At 36.9% G+C, this 23,966-nt stretch overlaps 3 protein-coding genes across 9 annotated transcripts; 2 read left to right on the forward strand and 1 right to left on the reverse strand.

Moving 5' to 3' along the window:
* Positions 1-2,664: 2,664 nt before the first annotated feature.
* LOC127453871 (gamma-crystallin N-A-like) lies at positions 2,665-5,352 on the reverse strand. Its single transcript, XM_051720615.1, has 6 exons — positions 5,243-5,352; positions 4,755-4,803; positions 4,278-4,399; positions 3,419-3,554; positions 3,054-3,193; positions 2,665-2,931 (listed from the first exon to the last, which is right to left on the reverse strand). The coding sequence occupies exons 1-6, from the start codon at positions 5,284-5,286 to the stop codon at positions 2,799-2,801; spliced, it is 624 nt and encodes a 207-aa protein (XP_051576575.1). The 5' UTR covers positions 5,287-5,352; the 3' UTR covers positions 2,665-2,798.
* Positions 5,353-6,359: 1,007 nt separating this feature from the next.
* Positions 6,360-15,880, forward strand: LOC127453817 (lactase-like protein). 6 transcript variants are annotated; one of them, XM_051720543.1, is made up of 15 exons: positions 6,575-6,978; positions 7,184-7,350; positions 7,540-7,700; positions 7,799-7,886; positions 7,982-8,091; positions 8,233-8,361; positions 9,527-9,622; positions 9,800-9,854; positions 9,941-10,102; positions 10,268-10,542; positions 10,715-10,841; positions 13,504-13,703; positions 14,981-15,044; positions 15,233-15,306; positions 15,426-15,871. In XM_051720543.1, exons 2-14 carry the CDS (start codon positions 7,200-7,202, stop codon positions 15,304-15,306), a joined length of 1,692 nt encoding a protein of 563 aa, XP_051576503.1. In that variant the 5' UTR covers positions 6,575-6,978; positions 7,184-7,199; the 3' UTR covers positions 15,426-15,871. The 6 variants fall into 6 exon arrangements, with proteins under 6 accessions (XP_051576494.1, XP_051576485.1, XP_051576476.1 ...); XM_051720552.1 differs by having other exon boundaries at positions 15,233-15,336; positions 15,426-15,571; XM_051720534.1 differs by lacking the exons at positions 6,575-6,978; positions 15,233-15,306 and adding an exon at positions 6,360-6,484 and having other exon boundaries at positions 15,426-15,880.
* A 120-nt stretch (positions 15,881-16,000) lies between these two features.
* On the forward strand, positions 16,001-23,904 carry tipin (timeless interacting protein). Of its 2 annotated transcripts, none has more exons than XR_007899462.1 (8): positions 16,001-16,246; positions 19,986-20,137; positions 20,495-20,588; positions 20,696-20,771; positions 22,229-22,351; positions 22,549-22,615; positions 22,749-22,994; positions 23,217-23,351. XR_007899462.1 is itself a non-coding variant. In XM_051720601.1 (8 exons), exons 1-8 carry the CDS (start codon positions 16,131-16,133, stop codon positions 23,420-23,422), a joined length of 1,014 nt encoding a protein of 337 aa, XP_051576561.1. In that variant the 5' UTR covers positions 16,001-16,130; the 3' UTR covers positions 23,423-23,904. The 2 variants fall into 2 exon arrangements, 1 of the variants encoding a protein (XP_051576561.1); XM_051720601.1 differs by having other exon boundaries at positions 22,749-22,928; positions 23,217-23,904.
* The last annotated feature ends 62 nt before the right edge of the window (positions 23,905-23,966 follow it).

A 23,966-nucleotide genomic window follows, 5' to 3' on the forward strand; every position in this document is an offset into this window, starting at 1 on the left:
CAATTGGTCCATGTCACAAAACTCACTGATTCATTGGAAGAAAGAAATTCATAAAAGATGGTGAAATAATGACAAAATCTTGAGGTAAACAATTCTTTTCAAATATAATTGTAGGTTGCTTTGTGTATGTGTGTGTCTTTTGCTTCAAGAGTATAAATATTTTTATGTTTATAAGTGGGGCAGAACTTATTATCCCTTCACAACTCTGTGCAGAGCAAGAGGAATGTTGTGTATGGGTGGTCAATTAGTTTACAATTTCAGCTGTGACCAACTGGCTTACGCTTGCAAAGAAACATAGGACCCTTTCCATTCAACAAGCCACGCCATCTCCAAAGTCAGACTGAGTGTGTTTGTTTGTGTGCGTGTGGTAGAGAGGGAAAGAGCTTTGTGATGGGCTTCCAGCCCTGAGCCCCCAAAAACACAGGATACGCATTCTTAGTTTTCTGTTTAAATCATGGGCCTCAAATGTTAGAGCAAAACAGCTGGATCTGGCTATAATTTTCCATTGCTTACACTTATTTTTGTGTCAGCATTTCTGTGTATTATAAAGTCATTTCATGAATTGTGCATATTCACTACATCTCATGTCTAAAATTGATATTAGAATTCTAGTAAGTAATAGTATTTATTATTATTATGGAAATTGATTTATGTAGTAAGTATCAGTAGGAATAGTAGTAATAGTACTAGTTTAAAAGTAGAAAATGAAAAACAATAGCAGTAACAGTAGTAGTTAATGCAATGGCTATGTCAAACATTTGTTTATTTAAGCAATATCACACGAGCAAGAGTGCGATATGGCCCTACATCAGCAATGCTGTGATTCGGCCGCAGGTAATCACACCAGTGCTGATTTAGGGCCATATAGCATGATTGTGCGTGTGATATTGCTTATATACAACAGTTCAATGAACAAGTAAATATTAAAAAATTAGGAAAAACTGAATACGCATTTGTGCATGGAACTACTTTCTTATGCCACAGATCAGAATCTGCCGTTGCTGGTTCAAAACTAATGATGTTTCCAAGCCTCTCAAAAACATCACTTTAGAACTACTAGTATCATGGCTTGGGCTGTTTCTAACATGTTATTGTAAACAAGAATGTATGTGTGTGTGTGTGTGTGTGTGTGTGTGTGTGTGTGTGTGTGTGTGTGTGTGTGAGAGTGAGAGAGAGAAAGAGAGAGAGATGGAGCGTGTGCAATCATCTGTTGATGATGCTGTAGTCTGTTAGTCAGCTTTCTGAAGATAATGTCATTTTAGTGAAATGCATCCTATTTTTCTCTGTGAAAAAATAGCCGTTCAAGTGGGGATATTCCTCCCTATTTCGCGGTAGCCGGTCCGCCATTTGAACAGTACGTCCTCTCCAACGTGGAAACTCCGGTAAGAGCACCTTGAGTTTGTGTAATTAATCAGTCTGTTGTGTCTCTCAGCTGGGATGAACCTTAATGCTGAAGTTGTTTGTTTAAAGCCGTTTAAAGTTATTTCCTAGCTTTAGTAGTGTAGTAGTAATACGAGCGATCATGGAGTGCTGTTGAATGTAAACACTGACTGACGCTGACTCACTTCACCAACTGGCTTATTTTACATACAAAAATGGTCTTTTGCCTCCACCTGCTGGCTAACATATGTAATGTCACAAAATTAAATGTAAAGAGACAGATATACAGTAGCTCTTAACACATCTGCTCTGCTCTTACGCTTTAGTTTAGCATGGCACGAACACAAGCGGAGTGATACACACAGTGAAGTGTCTGAGTGCTGATGTTCTGAGACATCAGTACTCATGGAACGTCTATCATCCAATCAGATTCGAGGACAACTAACTGTTGTATATAATTAACATAAACATATTTTCAGTCTTGCCTCTCTATTAGTCCCCTGTTTTCTTCCCTTAAGCCAATTGATTTCTTTCTATTGCTCCACTGTTTCTGAAGGTAAAAGAGGCGTCGGTGGGCTCTGTACCTCCAGGCTGCTGTGGTGACCGTGAGAGAGATGTAGCACAATGTCATCAGTCCAACAGGGGCACAGCAACTGCTGCTCCCATGGCCCAAAGAAATACCTCTCCGGCCTTTAGAGAGCACGGCAGCATGTGTCTCTAAGTCTAACTCTGTGCTCAAGCCCTTGTGAATTCCTCAACGTATGCTTAACTATACACCGATGAGCTCCACAACTGCTCTTTAAGGGATTTACATCATAGAAGAGCAGGCAAAGGCGTGAGCTCACAGTTCCTATTAGCATCTCATGTTTACTGATGCATCCCATCAGAGCAGCAGGACACATTTTTTTTTTTTTTTTTTTTTTTTTACAGGAAATGTAGTCTCACTGATGTGCATGTTATGGGACAGTATGTATTTACTTTGGAAAATCCTCCTGTAGTCCATGATTGAGAGTAACCAGTATCCTGGAATCAGTCGTTTTTCTCGAACCCGTTTTCCCTTCTCAATAATGACTAAAGTTATTGGATCAAACTGATCCTGGAGCAGTGAGAAGTTATTATCTTAAAATGGTGAGCATTCTGACAGAAACTCAAATGCGCATAATGTAGCATTCACCACCAGAGGGCATCACAACACATATTCTTGCACATGAAGAGTTCCTGTGCTGTTTGTCATACCCGGTAAACTAGTATTTCCTGTTTGATAATTTAAGCACAAACAACGAATTTTGTCTTTTCATTAGTTTATTACTAAAATAGTTTTTTTTTTCTTTTTTTTCTGTTGGGTTTGTTTCATTTATAGCTTGCATATTGTTTGTATAAAGAGCTGACAGATGAGTGTATGTTTCAGGAGATTTCATTTAGCCAAAGCGGACACGGCGAATTGAGCCAACAGTGCTGTTTTGGGCACCCCAGTCAGAGAAGTTGTTGTAGTCCTTCTTTTCCAGGACGTAGTGTGCTCCTCTGTAGTTAGGCTCCTGGTACACCACCCAGCTGTGGTCACAGAGAAAGAAAGAGGAGCAGTCAGTCACTGATGTAAGATGCACATTTGCACAAATATGCAAAAAACATTGAGTTTATATAGAACACACTGGCATAAGTAAGCTTGTACTCACGTTCCGCCCATTACTCTGATAGAGGATGCTCTGTTAAGGCTGTAACGGCTCATCAGATTGGGGATGTCATCATGGAGCTCTGTCTTCTTACCCGAGAAACCGGCCCTCTCAAATAGCTGTGCACGAGAAGTGTTGTTGTCCTAGCCCACCAAACAAAAACAAAAAGAGGAGAAACATTTACATTGGAGGTTCATAGATATACATGATTTTCTCAAATATCAGGACTTGGGGTCACATGTGTCAGAAAATTTCACAGATTGTCAAGACTTTTTTTCTTTTTTATGTGACTTACGTTAAGAATGGTGCCTTTTAATTTCTTTAGTATTATTAAATACAATATGTGTTTATGTGGGAGTGTGTCTCACTTGTTTCACAGCACGAACAGATGAGATGTGGTCACCCTGAGCACACCACTTTTCAGTGCAGTTGTACTCCCCCTTGTCAGACATGTCCCACAGGTACTGACGCCCTCGGAAGTTCTCATGTTCATATCCAACCCATCTACACATGAACACACATTTGAAAATCTAAGCACAGTTGAAATCTAAAGCATTCTCGAGTGGGCTTGAATTTGCAAAATGTCATTACATGGAAAAATAAATAATGGAGTAAATGTTTTGTATAGTTTAAAATCCAATTTTGAATCAGTTACAATATGAAGTAATTATTAATGTTAAATTTATCAGTGGTTAAAGTTGCCACCTAGCGGCATAGATGCACCATCATGCAAAAACAGAAGTTCTCAGTTACCAGTGTCATTGTAAACATACGGTATTCACAGTTAGTCATGATTCATTTATTCCAATAATGAAAGCGGCCAATTACAGGAGATTAATGAGGGTGTAAAGCGAATAATATTCGGCTACTCATATGATCTCAATGTGGCAGCACTCATGAATGTGCACCCAGCTTCATATGTAGAATAAGGAAGCTTTTTCACCGTAAGACTGATATGACTAGTCTTCATCTTATCATTTTTAACACACACACACACACACACACACACACACACACACACACATATATATATATATATATATATATATATATATATATATATATATATATATATATATATATATATATATATATATATATATATTATTCTACTATTAATAATTCTTTCTGTATAAAAGTTTAGCACAAAAAAAAAAAAATAAATAAACTGAGTGCACCTTTAAATAAGGTGTTCTGTGTTGTGAGACAAAACTGATATGAACTCACGCTCCACTTTCAACCTGCACAGAGTTGCATCTGTCAGGAAAGTTTTTCTCACTCAACTTCTGACAGTCAGAGGTCAGGTCCAGTTGTCGACCAGCAAAATTCCTCTGCTCGAAAAGGGTCACCTGACAAAACACACAAAGCAATATCATATAACACTTGAGTATATGCCATTTTTGGTTTCATTCAAAATTTTGATAAAGACAATGTGATTTAAAAGAAAAACAAATGTTTTGAGCATAAACTAGGCTTTGCACTAAAGAAATAATGACATATAAAGTATTTTTCATGTACTTTATAATACTTTCCTAATGACTTTCCCAAAAGCACCATTAGACTGTTTAAGGAGCAAAACTCAAAATGAACAGTCTTAACCAATAAAGTAGCAAACAGAGAATACAAAATTCCTTAAAACTTAAATGCAGTTAATCAGCACCAAATTCCCTGCAGAAAGTATTACTGTAAAAAATAAACTCTCACCCTCCCACTGGACCCGTAGAAGGCACGTTGGAGCACAGACCCCAGCTTGCTACGGAAAATAGTAAAAATACTCTTAGTACATTTTTACACTGAGAACACAGGAACATTTTTACAACCAACAATGTCTATAAATATGGCATGAAAGAGGCCAGTAAATTGTCTGTATGAACTGTTTGGAGTGGATGTTTTTCTTTCCAAGAGAATGATCAAACATTAAAATTAAAGTTTAATTTTACTTGTTCCATAAGAGTGAATGCATGTGTGGAACAAACTGAAACATAACAGTATGTTAGTTTTCACTCTGTTTCAGGGCTGTCCTTACCGTATGAATGTAATCTGAAATACACATTCATGAATTTTGAGACTTTTAAATGACTTATTTCTGCAATGATAAATACAGTCCTCCTATACGAGGTGTAGATTTGGTTGAAAAACTAAAACCAGAAAATTTGGTGATGCTTCTCTTCACAAATGCACTGCTAACGTACCTGGTTTGTTGGGCTAGTCCGGGGACTTTAGTAAAGATGTTCATGTCAGCTCGTGGTGGCCACTAAGATGGTCCTTAAATACAGCATGTACATAGAAACAGGGAGTGCTAGAATGCTCATATTCTTTCTGCTGCTCTCTCTGTAGTGTTCCCTGTATTGATATGCTAAACACATACAGTATGCTATGTTTTTGTCAAACCCTTTAGCTATATGTGCAAACAGAATCTCAAATGGACTACATATACAAAAGCAAACACACATACATTCATACGACATGCAAGAGAAGACACATGATATGCACATGATAAAAGAATATACATTGAACAATTCTGCCTTTTCACATTCACAAGCATAACAGCATACAGACACACATACAGTTAGAGTGCAGTGCCAACACTTTCTGAAACAATTCAGCATTTCTTCACAGTTCGATTACAATGCATTGTGCATGTTGTAACTGTATTCATGTTTGAACTGAGGCAGCAACAGAAAAGTGTTTGAAAGCATGCCTCACTCACAATGAAGGTTTCTGTGGACGCACAGCCACACATATGTACTTTGTGGCGATCTATGTAGTTGTAACCACCTGTGGGTTTATATAATATTGGTCTGATTAAAATAGTTTAATTATCATGTAAAGATTCTGTCTGTATTTATAAAAAAGGAAAATGTGCTAGAAATGTGCTAGCTGCATTTTCCAAACTAACTGTAGACTGTCACTCACTGTAACATTTAAGAGCTGTAATACACATTACATACATTACAAATACATCCGTAAATTATCTTCTGTGAAATATCTCTGAAATGTTTTTTTGAATACATTTTTTCTGAAACTCAAGATACACAAGTTCATTTACATAAGAGAAATGTGTCCATACTTTATTAGTAAGTATACAGAATTGGTTAAGAAATGCTGTTGGTTGGAGTAACGTAAACATTTTGACCTTTTTTTCTTATATTATAAACTTGTAGTGGCCCCCCCGGGCCAAAATACAAATGGATCAACCTAACCAACATTAACTTTGCTTACAGAGTCAAATCTCCAATTCTATAAAACATGATAGGAGCAGCACTTTTCCCCTCTCAGCCCACTGAATTTGAATAGGAGGTATTTGGTCTGTGTGTGGGCCACACAGCTCCTGAATGGAGCTTGAATCAACTAGATGCTTCGCTGCTGTTTTGTGCCTGTGGCACAGTGGCACTGGGCAGCTTTGTGGGGATGAATGAAGTCCAGGAGCTTAGGTAACCTTCTGGCACTTTGAAGTGGATTCCAGTCAAGACAAATGTGAGGCCTGGAGCAGGTATACATGTATATGCGCTTGAGTGCAAACCTAGATGGAGAGAGAGTGTGAGAGAGAGGGTGAGAGGAGGGAGAGAGAGACATGAGACAGGGCAAATCTGCTGGTTCCTGCAACTAAAAGGGAGCGATTTAATCATCTTTTCATCCTCTCTCCTTCAGATCGAAACTTAAATCTCCTCTCTTCAGGATAAATATTTTTGAGATGTCTTTTTTATTGGCAGCTCTTGACAAACTGGCTTATTTTTTGTCTCTGATATCATTCTGTGTCAGTCTGTATTATAGCTGGCTGAAATGAGTGCTAACTCCTGTATTTGAAAAATGTATTCACTTTTTTTGCATTTTCGGCTGATTGCATGTGAATTGAGACAGCTTTTTAATTTGGGATGCACCTTTGATCTGCCTCGGCTCTGAATGCTTTGGAAGTTGACTACTCTAAGTATGCTTCTGCTTTTAGAAATGACAATAAAGGATGTAAATAAAGTTTATGTATTTTCACTATTTAAGAACTGAGAAACTAACTGCAAAATATTGTGATTTGCTGTTTGTGCAGAATGAACTAGTTTGGGTCCATAAGATCTTCAGAGGTGATTCAGTTTTACCAATGTAAACGTAAGTAAAGTGAGTCGGTTTTATCTGTGCAGGTATAACTGGTGAAAAATGGGCCCCTATGAAAATAAGAGGATGACACAACACAGTGTGCTGAGGGTATGCCACATTCTGTTGTTGGCACTGTGCATCTGTGCTAGTGAAGACTTTGATTGGACCAAGAATGAAAAGGGATCATTTTACTATGGCACATTTCCTTCAGGTAAAAGACAATCTGTATATCTACTGTAGATCTATCTGTAGTAAACTATTAAGTGAGTGCGCAGAAAGAATATGCTTAATAAAAAAGTTAAAAGAAATCATACTGACCTCATTAGCAGGACAGTGAAACTGAGGTGTAGTCTATCCTGTCTAAATTAAAATAACACAGTGTGTATGCATGAATTTTCAGGATTCTCTTGGGGCGCTGGCAGCTCAGCATATCAAACTGAAGGAGCATGGGACAGAGATGGAAAAGGAAAGAGCATCTGGGATGTTTTCTCCCATAAGAAAGGGAACATTCACCTGAATGACACGGGTGACTCATCCTGTGAAGGCTACTACAAAGTCAAGGTACTGTGATTTACTGATGACACTTATAAATATCAGAAATGCAAAATTTTGTAGGTGGAAGCTTGGGTTCTAAGATAGTTTTTCAATGTATGTTTTAGGATGATATCTCACTGATGAAAGACATGAAGCTGAACCACTATCTCTTTTCCATATCCTGGCCAAGGATTCTGCCCAGTGGCATTAAGAGTAATTAAAATGAATAGTGGCACAATTAATCAAATAGTTCTCTTGTAATATCTTACAAAAGCCATTACCTAAAAGTTTCTCTAATTATCTTTTAGCTGAATACATTAATGAGAAAGGGATAGAGCACTATGATAACCTGATTAATATGCTTCTGGAGAACAGGATCACACCGATTGTGACACTCTACCACTGGGACTTACCACAGGTAAAATAAAATTCCCACAGAAAATGACACTGAATTGTCTCAAACTCAGAAATCAGTTTGGTAGAGTATACAACTATTTGAAAAACTAAGGATAACTAAGGACATTTGTCTTACCTAATTGAATTTTTTAATTGTGTGCAGGTTCTGGAAGAGAAATATGGAGGTTGGCAAAATGCAAGTATGGTCAACTACTTTAACGATTTCGCCAACCTGTGCTTTGATAGATTTGGCAACCGAGTCAAATACTGGATCACCTTCAACAATCCTTGGGTAAGAACTGTAAAAAAAAAAAAAAAAAAGAAAACATATCCACTATTACAACTCTACCTTGGAAAATGTCCAGCCAACATATTAATTTTAATGCAGTGTTCAAGATTTGCTTTATCTGACTATAAATTATTCAAAATTGGGAGTAAATTTAAATCCATTCTGAGTTTTTCATGATAACAACAATTGCTCATAATATTGACTTCATCATAGTCAGTTTAATAATTATCTGGTTTAAAAGCAATATCAAACCATCCTGCTGAAAAGACCAGCATGAATTTCCATTTGGATTAATGTTGGTTTAGTGCTGGTCTAGACATGCTATTCACCAGCAAATTGTATCTGGTTAAAGGGAAAGTTCACCCAAAAATGAAAATTCTCTCAACATTTACTCACCCTCATGCTATCTTAGGTGTGTATGACTGTCTTTCTTCTACTGAACACAAACAAAGATTTTCAGAAGAATATTTCAGCTCTGTTGGTTCAAACAATGCAAGAGAACGGTGATCAGGCCTTTGAAGCTCCAAAAAGCAGATAAAGGCAGCATAAACATAATCCATAATACTCCAGTGCTTTAATCAATGTCTTCTGAAGTGATCCAGTTGGTTTCGGGTGAGAACAGACCAAAATGTAACTCCTTTTTTACTGTACATCTTTACAGCAGTCTCCATGATTTCAAGATCAAGCTCTGTGCATGCATCAAGCATTAGGAAGTGTAACTGAGCTTGAAATCATGATTGTGCCCAGAGACTGCAATGGCAAGATGTACAGTAGAGTGAAAAATTTGTTATATTTTGGTCTGTTCTCATCCAAAACCAACTGGATCGCTTCAGAAGACATTGATTAAACAACTGGAGTCTTATGGATTACTTTTATGCTGACTTTATCACCTTTTTGGAGCTTTAAAGGCCTGATCACCATTCATTTGCATTGTGAGGATCTACAGAGCTGAGATATTCTTCTAAAAATCTTTGTCTGTATTCAGCAGAAGAAATAAGGTCATACACATCTTAAATGGCATGAAGATGAGTAAATTATGAGATAATTTTTATTTTTTAATGAACTGTCCTATTAAAATAGCTAAAAAGCCTGGTGGGAACATCAGCACCCCATGCTGGTGACTAGCTATGCTGGTCCTATGTTTCAAGTAAAGATCCCATGTTTACAGTCTGTTGCAGTGGAGGGTTATGAAACTGGGGAACATGCTCCTGGACTGAAGCTGAAAGGTACTGGTGCCTATAATGCTGCCCACAACATCATTAAGGTAATCAATATCAAAAAGCTCACAATAGCCATATTGACCTACAAATTCCACATGATCCAAAATAATTATTAGTATGCTAATTTATCAATGAAATCCACTGACATTTGCTGTAGTATAATCTAAACATAAACTGAGATAAACTGTCACTCATTTACAACATATCTGTTATACTAACAGGCTCATGCTAAAGTCTGGCACACATATGACGCCCAGTGGCGAAACAAGCAGAAAGGTAGACAAATTTAAGATATTCAACTCAGCTTTTGCTTTTTCAAAGTACACAGTTCCAATCTGGTATAAATGTTTCTTCAATTTCAGGTATGGTGGGCATCTCCCTGTCTGCTGACTGGGGAGAACCAGTAGATGTCACCAACCAGCGAGATATAGATGCTGCTGAAAGATATGTTCAGTTCTACCTGGGATGGTTTGCCACGCCACTCTTTAATGGAGACTATCCTCAAGTAATGAAAGACTACATAGGCAAGTAGCAAACCACAAATAAATACAAACCCAAGTAACCTAAAATGAATTCCACTTGCTTTACGTACTACAAGTAGGTTGTATATTGAATAGCCATTGGCATGCTCATTTAGTTGGGGTGGTAGCCAACTGAAACATTTATATTGCTCTGTTTTATTTCTGCAGGTAAAAAGAGTGCCCAGCAAGGCCTGAGTAGCTCTCGTCTGCCTATTTTCAGCCCTCAGGAGAAAAGTTATATCAGAGGCACCTGTGACTTTCTGGGCATCGGCCACTTCACTACTCGCTACATCACACAGAAGAATTTCCCCCTCAACCATGGCAGCAGCTACTTTACTGACCGTGACCTTGCTGACCTGGTGGACCCACGCTGGCCTGACCCTGGATCAGAGTGGCTCTACTCTGTGCCATGGGGCTTCCGTCGTCTGCTCAACTTTGTGAAGGTATTACAGGGAATTCATCACTGTGTCTGCAACAAACAAAAAAAAAGTCTGGGCAAGTAGAAAAGTGTTTGGTAAAATAACTTAGTAATAACTACTTCTAAAATGTGGCCAGCAGTCTGACCGAGAATGGAAAATTTTGGCCTTCTGTGGCAAATCTCTTTTTTATTCTTAGACACAGTATGGAGACCCAATGATATACGTGACAGGAAATGGCGTATCGGAGAAGATGATGTGCACAGATCTCTGTGATGACTGGAGAATGCAGTACTTCAGGGAGTATATCAATGAAATGCTCAAAGGTCAGAATCAATAAAGAAATCTATGGCTTATAACATTAAATGTTTTATTTCATAAATTAATATGACCTGATTCACAAAAACGTTTACACCATGTAAAGCTGATTTACCATGTAGAGCTTGATTACTATTGCCAACACAGAAATCTGATAATATGGCCATATATGAACATATTTAAGTATATATATATATATATATATATATATATATATATATATATATATATATATATATATATATATATATACTTAAATATACTTAAAAAGTCACCCAACATCTACACTACTGGTCAAAAGTTTTGAAACACTTGACTGAAATGTTTCTCATGATCTTAAAAATCTTTTGATCTGAAGGCATATGCTTAAATGTTTGAAATGAGTTTTGTAGACAAAAATATAATTGTGCCACCATATTAATTTATTTCATTAAAAAACTAAAATTAAATTTAAAATAAATGTTTTTGAAATTGATGACATGGACCAAATAATAAAGAAAAGCAGCCAATAAGTGCCCAACATAGATGGGAACTCCTTCAATACTGTTTAAAAAGCATCCCAGGGTGATACCTCGAGAAGTTGGTTGAGAAAATGTCAAGAGTACATGACTGCAAATTCTAGGTGAAGGGTGACTACTATGAAGATGCTAAAATATAACACAGTTTCGATTTATTTTGGATTTTGTTTAGTCACAACATAATTCCCATATTTCCATTTATGTTATTCCATAGTTTTAATGACTTTTCTGTTATTCTAAAATGTGAAGAAAAAAAAAATTATAATAAAGAATGAGTAAGTGTTTCAAAACTTTTGTATTTGTTTAATAAAATTCCACAAGTATTCTGAAAAATATATGTATATATTTTGAAACATTTGTTGGATGTATGTACAAGTATGGGACTTTTTCATATCAGTGAACACCATAAATGAACATATATTTCATATACACTCACTGAGCACTTTATCAGGAACACTTTGGTCTTAATAAAGTGCCCAACGTGGTCTTGTGCTGTTGTAGCCCATCCTCCTCAAGATTCGACATGTTGTGCATTCTGAAATGTATTCTGCTCACTACAATTGTACAGAGGAGTTATCTGAGTTACCGTAGCCTTTCTGTCAGCTCGTACCAGTCCGGCCATTCTCTGTTGACCTCTCTCATCAACAAGGCGTTTCCGTCCGCAGAACTGCCGCTCACTGGATGATTTTTGTTTTTCGCACCATTCTGAGTAAACTCTAGAGCAGTGTTTCCCAACAACTGTGCCGAAAGTTTGTCAGGTGTGCGGTGGAAAATTACAAAATTCCACAAAATAAATCAGGGCTCCAGACTGCGACTAATTGTCAATGGACAGATCAACGCAGAGACGTGCATCTACACGTGGACCGGTCTCGAGCGCTCAGCCGCGCAGATCATCATAAACAGCGCTGCGAGAAGCACGGCATTGATTATTTGTTTAAAAGCTCTATGAAAGCCCATAATGTGTCGATGATTAAACTACTTAATATCGTATTAAACGACCCCAAAATTCGAAACAGCACATGAAAAGAAATAAAGGAAAAATCTGCACCATGAACACACATAAATTGTAAGGCTTTCAGCCCACACATCACAGATATTAAAAAAAATATTGACCATGAACTTATATCAATATATCGGGATAGTGAGGGAATACAATTTTATTTCTGTATATGTTTTTCTTATGAAAAATGCCATAATTTGTTTTGTGGTTACTTACTGCTAATCATGGTTTTATTTTTACCTTACTATGATCTTATTATTGCAAATACCACAGTTAAAACTATATGGATACAACTTTCCTTCTGTGTAAAATCTTTTCTAATGCTCTTTGAGCATTCATTTAACATTCAAAAATGTTAGTCTGTAAATAAATAAACGACATAAAATAAATAAATAATAATAAAATATATAAATATATTTGCTGTGGCATTGCGAGAATTAATCTGTGAGAACAAATCTACAAATTAGAAAAGAAGCAAATTTGTTGTTGTTTTTCATTACACGATTAGTGTTCTTGTCAGCTTTGACCTCATTATACAGCGTACATGACTTGTTTTTTGCATAGCAGAAGTTTAAACATTACGATTAAACACGCTACTAAGACGGACAGAAAACACGGACAAGTTCTTGAAAAGGAAAACTATCGATGATGGTTATGTGGGATAGAGGTGTGCCGTGGGATTTTTATTTATAAAAAGTGTGCTGTGGCAGAAAAAAAGTTTGGGAAATACTGCTCTAGAGACTGTTGTGTGTGAAAATCCCAGGAGATCAGCAGTTACAGAAATATTCAAACCAGCCCGTCTGGCACCAACATTCATGCCACGGTCAAAATCACTGCATGATTTTATGCATTGCACTGCTGCCACACGATTGGCTGATTAGATAATGGAATTAATAATTAGGTGTACAGATGTTCTTATAAAATGATCAGTGAGTGCATTCTGTGTTTTGCATGTATTGCCATATATCAGATTTCTGTGTTGGTGGGTAAGACCATGTGACTGCATGAGGACTTCTGCATTTTTAGTCCCTAAAAAAATGTTACCAAATGCAAAAAAGGCCTAACCCAAAGCTCATTGCTCTTCATCTCTTTGTTAAATAAAGCCTATACAACTACTAAGTGAAACCTCTTTTTGATTTGTTTTTTATTCAGCGGTTAAAGATGGAGTGAATGTGAAAGGTTACACGGCTTGGTCATTGCTGGACAAGTTTGAATGGGATGAAGGCTACTCTGAGAGATTCGGCCTGTACTATGTGGACTTTGGAGGCAAAAATAAACCACGCTACCCAAAAGCTTCAGTTCAGTATTACAAACGCATCATCAGCTCTAATGGTTTCCCCAATCAGAGAGAGGTATGGCTTTGTAATTAGGCAGTGATATGACCATATCCATATTTTTATGACCTTAGCAAAACATTAAAACATTACTCCATTTTGTGATTAAAAGTTTAAGAGTTTAAAAGGATAGTTCACCCAAAAATGAAAATTCTCTCATCATTTACTTACCCTCATGCTGTCCGAGATGTGAATAACTTTCTTCTGCTGAACACAAGCAAAGATTTTTCGATGGATATTTCAGCTCTGTAGGTCCTCACAATGGAAGTGAATGGTGACCAAAACTTTGAAGCTCCAAAAGCAAATAATGGCAGCATATCCATAAGACTCCAGTGGTTAAATCTATATCTTCAGAAATGATATGATAGGTGTGGGTGAGAAACAGATCAATATTTCAGTCCTTTTTTACTATCAATCTCCAATTTCACTTTCACTTTCTTCTTCATTTGTTTTTGGTGATTTGCATTCTTCGTGCATATCGCCACATACTGGGCAGGGAGATAAAGGTAAAAAGCAACACCTAGTTAAAAAACTTAAATATGAATCTGTTTCTCACCCACTATTATCATATTTCTACAGAAGATATAGATTTAACCACTGGAGTCTTATGGATTAATTTCATACTGCCATTATATATATATGCTTTTTGGAGCTTCAAAATTTTGGTACCCATTCACTTGCATTGTGAGGACCTGCACAGCTGAATTATTCTTCTAAAAATCTTCGTTTGTGTTCAACAAAAGAAAGAAAGTCATACAACATCTGGGATGGCATGGGGATGAGTAAATGATGAGAGAATTTTCATTTTTGGGTGAACTATCCGTTTAAGAGTCTAAACATCTTGTTATAAACCTACACTCACCGGCCACTCTATTAGGAACACCTGTACATCTACTTATTCATCTAATCAGCCAATCATCTGACAGCAGTGTAATGTATAAAATAACGCAGATACGGGTCAGGAGCTTCAGTTAATGTTCACATCAACCATTCACAGGAGATCAGCAGTTACAGAAATACTCAAACCAGCCTGTCTGGCACCAACAATCATGCCACGGTCAAAGTCACTAAGATCACATTTTTTCCCCATTCTGATGGTTGATGTGAACATTAACTGAAGCTCCTGACCCATATCTGAATGATTTTATACATTACACTCCTGCCACCGATTGGCTGATTAGATAATCGCATGAATAATTAGATTTACAGGTGTACCTAATAAAGTGGCAGGTGAGTGAATGTCTCAGTTTATGTAATTTTATGTTGTTAAGTTTTATGTATAATGTTTACCACAGATTGAAAGCTGGAAAAGAAAGTCAATGGAAACATGCACCTCAAGTAACCAGCTCCTTGCGGCAGGTTAGTGAACAGTCACTAACTTAACTCACCTCTGGGCAGCATAACCAGCAAGGATCTAGCTGGGGCAAATAAAAGAAAAATCTGTCTCAAATTACATTGTATATGTGTAATCAAGAGCAATATACAGAGAAGGGAAAATTATTACGTCTAAGTTTCTAACGGGAATTTTCTTTTGTTTGCCCTTCCAGCTAGAAGAAAATCCAAGGAAAACAAGGAACATGCAGGCATGCCAAAGGTTTGGCCTGTGCATGATGAAGTTTAGGTACAGGGTTGACATTTTGGTATTCTGGGGGTTGGTATTTTCTGTTTCACGCAATTTATGCTTTACCTGAACATATCCCATATTAGATTTTACTGATGTGCTTGTATTTTTTCCATCAGATCCATTGATCAGCCACATGGAGATGGTCACAGAGATTGTTGTCCCCACTGTGTGCACTCTCTGCATTCTCCTCAGTGCGGTTTTGCTCATGTTTTTGCTGAGAACACGAATATGAATGCTTCACAACTAATCGACTATATTTTTTCACACTACATTTTTCACTCGTTTTCTTATTATTTAGATATTTCTTATTATTTATATATACTATTATTAAATAATTGACATGCAGAGACTACATGTTTACATGTCATATCAAATAAAGAAATGGTCCACAAAACGTCTCAGCTCAAATTACTCAAGAGGATAAGTTGAGGTTTGGGTGTTTGATATGAGGTGAGAAAGTTTCAGAAAGTTTTTAAAAGCAATTTTATAATCATATTAGCAATGATGTTTGTATATGTGACAAAAACACAAGATAAAATAAATATGATAATAAATGTGTTGGTAAACCATCTCAAATGCTTTTTGAGTCCTCAACCTACTAATGAACACATTGCGTATAAGATCAACATGTATGAGAGCTATGCTTTCAATAAAGTTTGAACCCCTGCAGTTCATTTCTTTTTGTATTTTGATGTGTCCTTGGCAAGACCTCACAGAGACAATCGTCCATTCGAGTGTTTTGTTGGAAATACAGGCAGCGCTCCTTGTCAATAGATGGCGCTGTTCACATCTGCCACACGAGAAGCGACGAGACAGAACCAATGACGTTTCTCCGAATCAGATTCGATTGGCTGCAGGAAAAGCCGCCTGTAGAAACCTGTATCGTCCTCAAGTTGTGGTCGCTGGTGAAGATTCATCCGTTTATAACACATATTCAGTAAGTACCAAAAAAACTGGACTCTTCGCAGAAATTACAATGTCATTGTTTGGATTTAGTATCCAGCCATGTGCGAGACGGAGGGAGTTGTGCGTGCTGTTGTGTGTGACAGTGTCTCTGGCGCCAAACTGCTGCTGTTAGAGTAGCTCTTATATTTGGTCCTGTCTGCTCAGATCTGCACATAAACTATGTCTGTGCTGGATGTGTGTCGATGAGCCACTAGCTGAAGATTTTAGTACGAAGTGATAGTGTATCTCTCGGATCAATTAATGTAAAATGAACTGTCATGTCATTGAGCACATAAACATGACTTAAAGAGCCCGAAGTTTCTCTTTAGTTTACTGTTTAGTCTCTTACTAGCTCGTCACACGTGACAACTATCTGTCCTCATCTTACTTAGGTCTTTAGTGACCCGTGATCTCATTCCACCCCTTGTACCTCATCCATTTTCTTTTATTTTTATTTTTTTTATTTATTTTTTATTTTTTTGGAGTTGTGCCCAAACCTCTTTAGTATTCCTCAATCTATCTCTTATAAATAGTGTAATACAAAAAAATGCCAAATTGGCAAAAAAAAAATAAAAATAAAAAATAATACAATTTTATAATGTCTTAAGGACCAAAAGTGTATACGGTCATTAGAGACCCTAGGTATGTAATAGTGTCGTTTTATGTTTTTGTTTTTTGCATTTCCATAATTGATATTTTTTATGATTATTTCATATCTATATAAGTTTACTATCACAATGTATCTATTTCTTTGTTTATTACAAGAGAAGTTAGTACTTTATTCATACAAATAAACACTATATCACGTTGATTTTCTGTGCAAAAATGATAAATTATCAGTATTATTTGTGTGTATATTATACATGCTATTTGTTACTCAAGGTGGCACTGTTGTTTCAGTGCTTGACTTGATTTACATTTGACATTGCTATTTGACAGAAGCAACGTGGAAGTAAACTATAGCAAGTACAACACATGAGCAGTATGACATTATTAAAGTTGTGCATCTATTTAGACTGAAAAAGTGCCTGAGAAAATACATGTGTGTAGCTTGTGTATCTTGTGTGTAATGTGTAGCTCAATATTTGACAGGCAGTTGTTTCTCATGAAATTTTAATGTGAAAGTAATGAATCCTGTTCTAGATTTGTCCTGATTTGTTGCATTATCTCTTTGATGTATGAAAAATCAAACATCAAAATATATATAAAAATATAATTGATTCTGTTACTTTCTAATTGTCTTAAAAATATCTGGGCATTATGTAGATTCATTTGTGATCGATATACATGCCATGTCAAGATTCCCACAGTCATGAAAAACCAGAAAATTAATTTTTTTATATTGTGATGAATTTTTAAAATTTAAATTGTGATTTTCAGCCATGGAGAAGTCATGGAAATTAATAATGTCTTAAAAAAAGTGATAGAAAAGACATTTACATAGTCAATATACATTTTAATAGTTACACTCAGCTTTAAAATATTTCAACAGCTATTAATTACTCCTGGTGAATTTCTCATTCAGAAATCATGAACAAATGGAAAAGTCCTGGAAAGTCATTGGTCAAAAGGTATGGGAACCCTGTTAGAAAATGGTCATTTATTCACCTTCAAGTTGTTCCAAACTTGACTTTATTTATTTTTCCAAAAGGAGATGTTAGACAGAAAGCCAGACTCAATCACCATTCACTTTTATTGTATAGAAAAAAGATGCAATTTAAGTGAATGGGGACTGAGGCTGTAACATTCTGCCTAATATCTCCTTTTTGTGTCAGTGGAAGAAAGTCATACAACTAGGAAAACACGAGGGTCATTTTACATCTTACTCTTTAGATCCAGAGTTTTAAGCTTTGTCAGATCAAATATTATGAGCTTTACAGTTGGAAACATCAATTCAGAGATACACTTGCGAATGATAGGAGAGTTTATTATAAAAATAAATATAATAAACCCATCAAATATACTAACCACATTTAGAAATACCTTTTGAACTATTATTTAGATATTTTTAAAATCTTAATATCTGTCTGCAGATCAAGACCTGTATGTTGTCTGTTTTTACCTCCATTCTGTATTGGTTCATCTCAACAATTTTGTTGTAGGTCTGTTACTTTCTGGGTTTATTACTGTAGGTTCTACATGGTTTTCATGTGGAGTTGAATATGATGGTTGTCACCAATGTTTTGAGCAACACATTTTACTAGTGGTCGACCGATAAATTGGCCGATATTCTGACTTTTTAATTACTGATATCGGCTGATAAATTTTCCCATTTGGCTGATTTTTTTTTTTTCTTGAGGGCGCTAAAAATTGCCTGCTTGCATGTGAAGCGACTAAGATGTGTAAACGACCAGTCACGGTTCATTTTGTTGTTACGTGCCATCGTGTAACTACAATAATAGACCGGTGTAAACACAGTGTCATTTAAACGGTCCGGATATCAGAGCCACGGCAGACGCGTTTGAGCTCATAATGTTAAAGTGCTCGTCTGTTTCATTCTCTCTCTCTCTTTCCTCAACAGTTCCCTGTAACTTTTAACTGTCTTGTCTAATGAGAAACATGCAAATATCAATAAAACTAATATCATATACCGTCTGCAAATATGTGCATATCTTGTTTAAACAGATGTAATAAACCAACCTCACACAACTTCAGCAGATCCAGCTTCCTGTGGAACGCTCATAAATCTTCCTCTAAAGTACATATTATATCAGCCTCTCCTCAACAGTTCCCTGTAACTTTTCTAATGATAAAAGGCAAATATCAATAAAACTTATATGCAGATATCACGTTTAAACAGATGTCATTCACGAATCTCACGAAAATCCAGCGTTTTCTTCCCGTCGAGCGCTCATCTAGTATCTTCCTCTTAAGTGCGTATTCTATCAGCCAGAATCAAAAACTTAAGGATCAAAAGTTCCTCTGATTCACAAATCATGACGATAATCCAAGCAGGCGATCCAGGCCGTTTAAACTGTCAGGAGATTGAGGTTCGTGCTGGATCTGCACGAGCGCGTGAGTGCAACTTCAAGGCTGCGTCCGAAACCAGGAAAACGCTGCCTCCGGAGGCTGTGTACGGTGGTAGGAAGAAAATAAGCTTTTCAAACTGTTTGGAGACCAGTTTCCTTAATAGTTCCGTTCATTCAAAACAGATGTCAGTTAAGCCATTAACTGATTTGGCAGCAAGGTAACAAGTAAAAGCGCTTCACATGCGCAGTAAGTAAATGTCTTATTCACAATGCACTGTATGTACAATTGGTTTGATTTGGTATTTTTTGAGTAAATGTGATTGCTAATGCGCACAATGCCATCCATGGTTGCTGGACTACTGTGTGTACTGTTATTTCCTTTTTCCCAATATATGAACAATTTCTACAAGTGCAAATAAATTACAAAAATTTGATGACTATAAATAAATCTGAAGAAACCACTATCTACCATTTAAAATACAATATTATTTTTTTTAGTTTTGTGTGAAATTGAGTAAATATAGTGCTAAATAATTGTTAATTAATAATTTAAGCAATTTTATGTTTATTTACTATATTAAATTGTGTGATATATCAGCATTGTAACGGCCTATCGCGCGCGCCCCCCATTTTACATGCACAAATGTAATTACACCTAAACCTTATTGATGTGAACACTACAACTAGGTGTTGCTAAAAAATAAAGTAAAATTGAATTGATTGTATTGGTCTTTTTAGAAATAAATGTCTGTCTGTCTACAGGATCCTATGCACCATGCTCGATCCATCAGAAAATGGCCCATTTGACATCCCAGACTATGAGCACATAGAGGATGAGGCTTTCCCTCCTTTTCCTCCCCCATCATCACCTGGACAGAGAGGCCTCGAGGATGATCCTTTCGGCAATGGAGAGGGTATGTTTCTCATACTTCTCAGTTCTAGCATTAAGACGGCACATATTTCAATTGCATTACTGCTTAAATACTCAAAAGGGACTTTATCAAAAACTTTAGTTGGGGATTTTTTTTTTACATGCTGTTTTAGTGTCCTAAAGAAAAATGCAAATCAGATTCCTCATCCTGGTGTTCCACATCCCATGTTCTCCCATGCTTACTGTACATAAACAGCAGGCCAGACACAGAATAATGCCAGTCCTGACTAAAATGGATCTGCAGTAGTGACTGCAGAATCTACTGTGCTTTTAAGTTTCCGGACTATTCTTAACAGGGATGCTTTTTATGCAGATTAAACTCATTTTAATGTGTGCTTAGGTGATGAGGAAGGAGAAGTGTCTAAACTAGCAGAAGTGCCAGTGGCAAAAAGACGAACTGTGAAGAGGCCACAGCCTAAACTAGATGCTAACAGGTACTGAACCAGATGATTGATGGGTTTGTTTATAGGGAACAGAGTTTGATTGAATTCACTTTTTCATCTCTTTTTCTATGTCTCTCTCCTCACCTTTTTATTTTTAGGTTGATTTCTGAAAAAGGTCTTCCAGCTCTACGTACATTATTTGAAAATGTTAAATTCAAAGGCAAAGGACACGAGGTAATGGGCTGGCTAACCTGTCACTTCACTCTCAATTTTTGAAATTAGGACTGGGTAAAAATAAAGATTTTCTGATGCATCGCAATCTGAATTTGAACAATCTCGATATCAGTTCTGAAAGATAGATCTTTTACTATAAGCGCAACTCTTAACAATGTGATTAATCACTTGCATATGCGACCACATTTTGCGCTATGTGACAAAAAATTTCTGTGATTAGCCACAGGCTGGTAAATGTTCGTATTTCAATTAATCAGTGATTGAGTATTGCCGAAGAAGTTCAGCACCGAGATCCTTTCACTGTGTGTTGAGATTTGAAGTTTGGTTTGACTCATTCCATGTAATGTGTGTCCAAAGACAAGATCCACACAATCCATTTGTCATTGAATAATGTCTCTTTTAATACCTTTTCTGTTCTTTATACTCGTGTTAATCAAAAACAACAAAACATAAATATTGAATCCTATTCACACATAGCACGGATGAGGTAAAGAAGCCATTCGAGGGGCCTGGGTAGCTCAGCAAGTAAAGATGATGACTACCACACCTGGAGTCGCAAGTTTGAATCCAGGGCATGCTGAGTGACTCCAGTCAGGCTTCCTAAGCAACCAACTGGCCCGGTTGCTAGGGTGGGTAGAGTCACGTTGGGTTAACCTCCTCGTGGTCGCTAAAATGTAGTTCACTCTCGATGGGGCGCGTGATGAGTTGTGCGTGGATGCCGCGGAGAATAGCGTGAGCCTCCACACCCACTACGTCTCCGCGGTAACGCATTCAACAAGCCACGTGATCATAAGATGCGCGGATTGACTGTCTGAGATTCGTCCTCCGCCACCCGGATTGAGGCGAGTCACTACGCCACCACAAGGCGTATTGAGCGCATTGGGAATTGGGGAGAAAAGAAAAAAAATAGCCATTCTAGTCCTCTCTTGTTAATATGAGCTCACTGACCGACGCTCTTTACAGAACTACCAGTTCTTAGAGACAGTATCTTTTTTTTTTTTTGCACTTGTTCTACAAATCAGTGTAAATTATGCATTAAATAATAAACATGTAACAAAATATATGCAATATAATGTCATATTTATTGATTGAAAACATGGATTTGGTCATATTTAAATAGCTCAAATGTGACCGAAATGATAACTAATAAAATATAATTAGTAAAGTTACTATTTTCTTAATGTATCTAGTTAGAAGGCCAACTGTATAATTAAAAGCATTAGCTGGGAGAGAATTTATTTTATATGCAAGCAAAATAGACACTGAAATAACTGAAATACACACAAATCAAATCGAAATCCAATCAAATAGAGAACTTGTGAATCGGAATCCAATTAAGTAATTTGTATTAATATCCAGCCCTATAGTACTGAAAAATTCCAGAATTATTTGCTCTATGATTATAATGCTTTTGTTGTTTTGGGATATTTAATGTAAATCCCTCATTGCTAATTTAGGCTGAGGATCTGAAGCTACTCCTGCAGAAAACGGAGAACTGGGCCCATCGACTGTATCCTAAACTTAAGTTTGAAGACTTCATTGATAGAGTGGAGAGTCTTGGGGGAAAAAAAGAAGTTCAGGTGAGACCACTGACAGTCCTGCTGTTATATATAAAAAAAAAAAAGAAAATTTGAAGAAAAATCAAACTCACTATGGCAATATTTATTTAGCCCAGAAAAGCTTACCTCTTTTAAAAAACCTCAATATGTGACATTTCACAACCTTGATGGAAGTTGTCCACGTTCTTTCATAAACCTCTACTTTTCCTCTCCATTAGACATGTCTTAAACGAATTCGACTCGACATGCCTTTAACACATGAGGACTTCATTGGTAAGGAAGGAGGTGAGAAACATTGAATCAGGTTTAATGAGTGGCTCTCTCACACTACCAATGAAAGCAGTTTGTGGAGAAATAAAATGCAGAAGAATAAAGCTAAAGTTGTTCTAGTGATTTCATGACATTGCACTCTCCTCAGAGGCGGCAGAAGTTCATATACAGGAAGAGTCTGAACCAGGTGGAGACGGAGGTTTTCCTGAAGATCCGTTTATCCATTCCACTCCTGCCCCAGCCTCTCTCACTGAGGAACAGCGGCGGCGCATAGAGCTCAACAAACAGCTTGCTTTGGAGAGAAGACTGGCACGGCAGAAACAGCTAGGTGTGTGAAGAGTTGAAATCATTAGGATATAACATTACCCTGAGGGTGGAGTATTTATGTGTGCAGGTGGGTTTTATTGTTTACTGAGGTTGTAATGTCATGTTGGATATACTGTATAATGTTGTTGGTTAGATCAAATGAGGGGACACGTGTTTGTGGGCGGTGATGTCTTGCCATAATCAAAGTCTTCTTTCTCTCATTTGGTCTAGTCCAGGGAATAACCAGGACCCATTGGAACACTTATGTTCTTGCAAAGATTTATTTACATGTTTTGTATTATATCCCCAGAATCCTCCCAGAGTTTTACCCAGGGAGATGCAGATGATGAACCTTCCACTAGTTCCTCAGGACAGTACCTCAGTCAAGAGAATCAGGGCACCTCAAACGCAACTCCTCTCAAACAAAAGCCAGCTTTACTCAAGAATTCCCCATTATATGATAAGGAATGTGCCAGTCCAGTTCCAAATGGCATAGATGATGATAATAGCAACTGAACCCATCTGCCCTGTTTGTACCAAAAGCACCCCAGCAATGCACCCTGTAAGAGGCCTGCAAAAGGATTTTGAGAAAGATTTGGGACATGCACAGTATCTGCAAAATTACTGCCAAATAATGTTTAACTTTACTGATGTATCTTTGTCAAATGTCCTCATTGGCTTGTTTAGGAAAGAGTAATGCAAAATCAACTTTGTCTGCTTTGCAGAAAGACCATCATCTGGCTGCATTTCAGTTCTTTTTCAATCAGTTTGAACTTTCATTTTGACAAGTGTTCAAGTGTTTATTTTCTGTTAGTATTTTGTAACGGTGACATTTTCTTTCTTCCCTTCTTCAAACTGCCAGCTCTTCCTTAGATCTAAAGGGAATCACATCCCCTCCTTGCAGATGGTCTTCATATTTACCAATAAGTTACTTTGAATATGAAGTCTGTTTGTCGTCCCATTCCACTGTTCTGGTCATTTTATCCATGTTTTTTACTTCAGTGTCAATTTTTGTGTTTTGATATTGTAAATAAAATGGTCATGTAGTTAACCCTGTATG

Source organism: Myxocyprinus asiaticus, chromosome 2, assembly GCF_019703515.2.
Source record: "Myxocyprinus asiaticus isolate MX2 ecotype Aquarium Trade chromosome 2, UBuf_Myxa_2, whole genome shotgun sequence".
NCBI classification, from domain to species: Eukaryota; Metazoa; Chordata; class Actinopteri; order Cypriniformes; family Catostomidae; genus Myxocyprinus; species Myxocyprinus asiaticus.

What these genes read in the sequence shown, in the direction of transcription:
- LOC127453871 (XM_051720615.1), bottom strand. Translation starts at nt 5,286, where the DNA reads ATGAACATCTTTACTAAAGTCCCCGGACTAGCCCAACAAACCAG. An exon ending in CTGTTCGTGCTGTGAAACAA is followed by an intron (nt 3,194 to 3,418) that starts GTGAGACACACT and finishes TTGGTGGGCTAG; the next exon opens with GACAACAACACTTCTCGTGC. An exon ending in ATCAGAGTAATGGGCGGAAC is followed by an intron (nt 2,932 to 3,053) that starts GTGAGTACAAGC and finishes CTGTGACCACAG; the next exon opens with CTGGGTGGTGTACCAGGAGC.
- LOC127453817 (XM_051720534.1), top strand. Translation starts at nt 7,200, where the DNA reads ATGGGCCCCTATGAAAATAAGAGGATGACACAACACAGTGTGCTGAGG. An exon ending in CTGCCCACAACATCATTAAG is followed by an intron (nt 9,623 to 9,799) that starts GTAATCAATATC and finishes TTATACTAACAG; the next exon opens with GCTCATGCTAAAGTCTGGCA. An exon ending in AGTAATGAAAGACTACATAG is followed by an intron (nt 10,103 to 10,267) that starts GCAAGTAGCAAA and finishes TTATTTCTGCAG; the next exon opens with GTAAAAAGAGTGCCCAGCAA.
- tipin (XM_051720601.1), top strand. Translation starts at nt 16,131, where the DNA reads ATGACGTTTCTCCGAATCAGATTCGATTGGCTGCAGGAAAAGCCGCCT. An exon ending in CTTCATTGGTAAGGAAGGAG is followed by an intron (nt 22,616 to 22,748) that starts GTGAGAAACATT and finishes CACTCTCCTCAG; the next exon opens with AGGCGGCAGAAGTTCATATA. An exon ending in GGCACGGCAGAAACAGCTAG is followed by an intron (nt 22,929 to 23,216) that starts GTGTGTGAAGAG and finishes TTATATCCCCAG; the next exon opens with AATCCTCCCAGAGTTTTACC.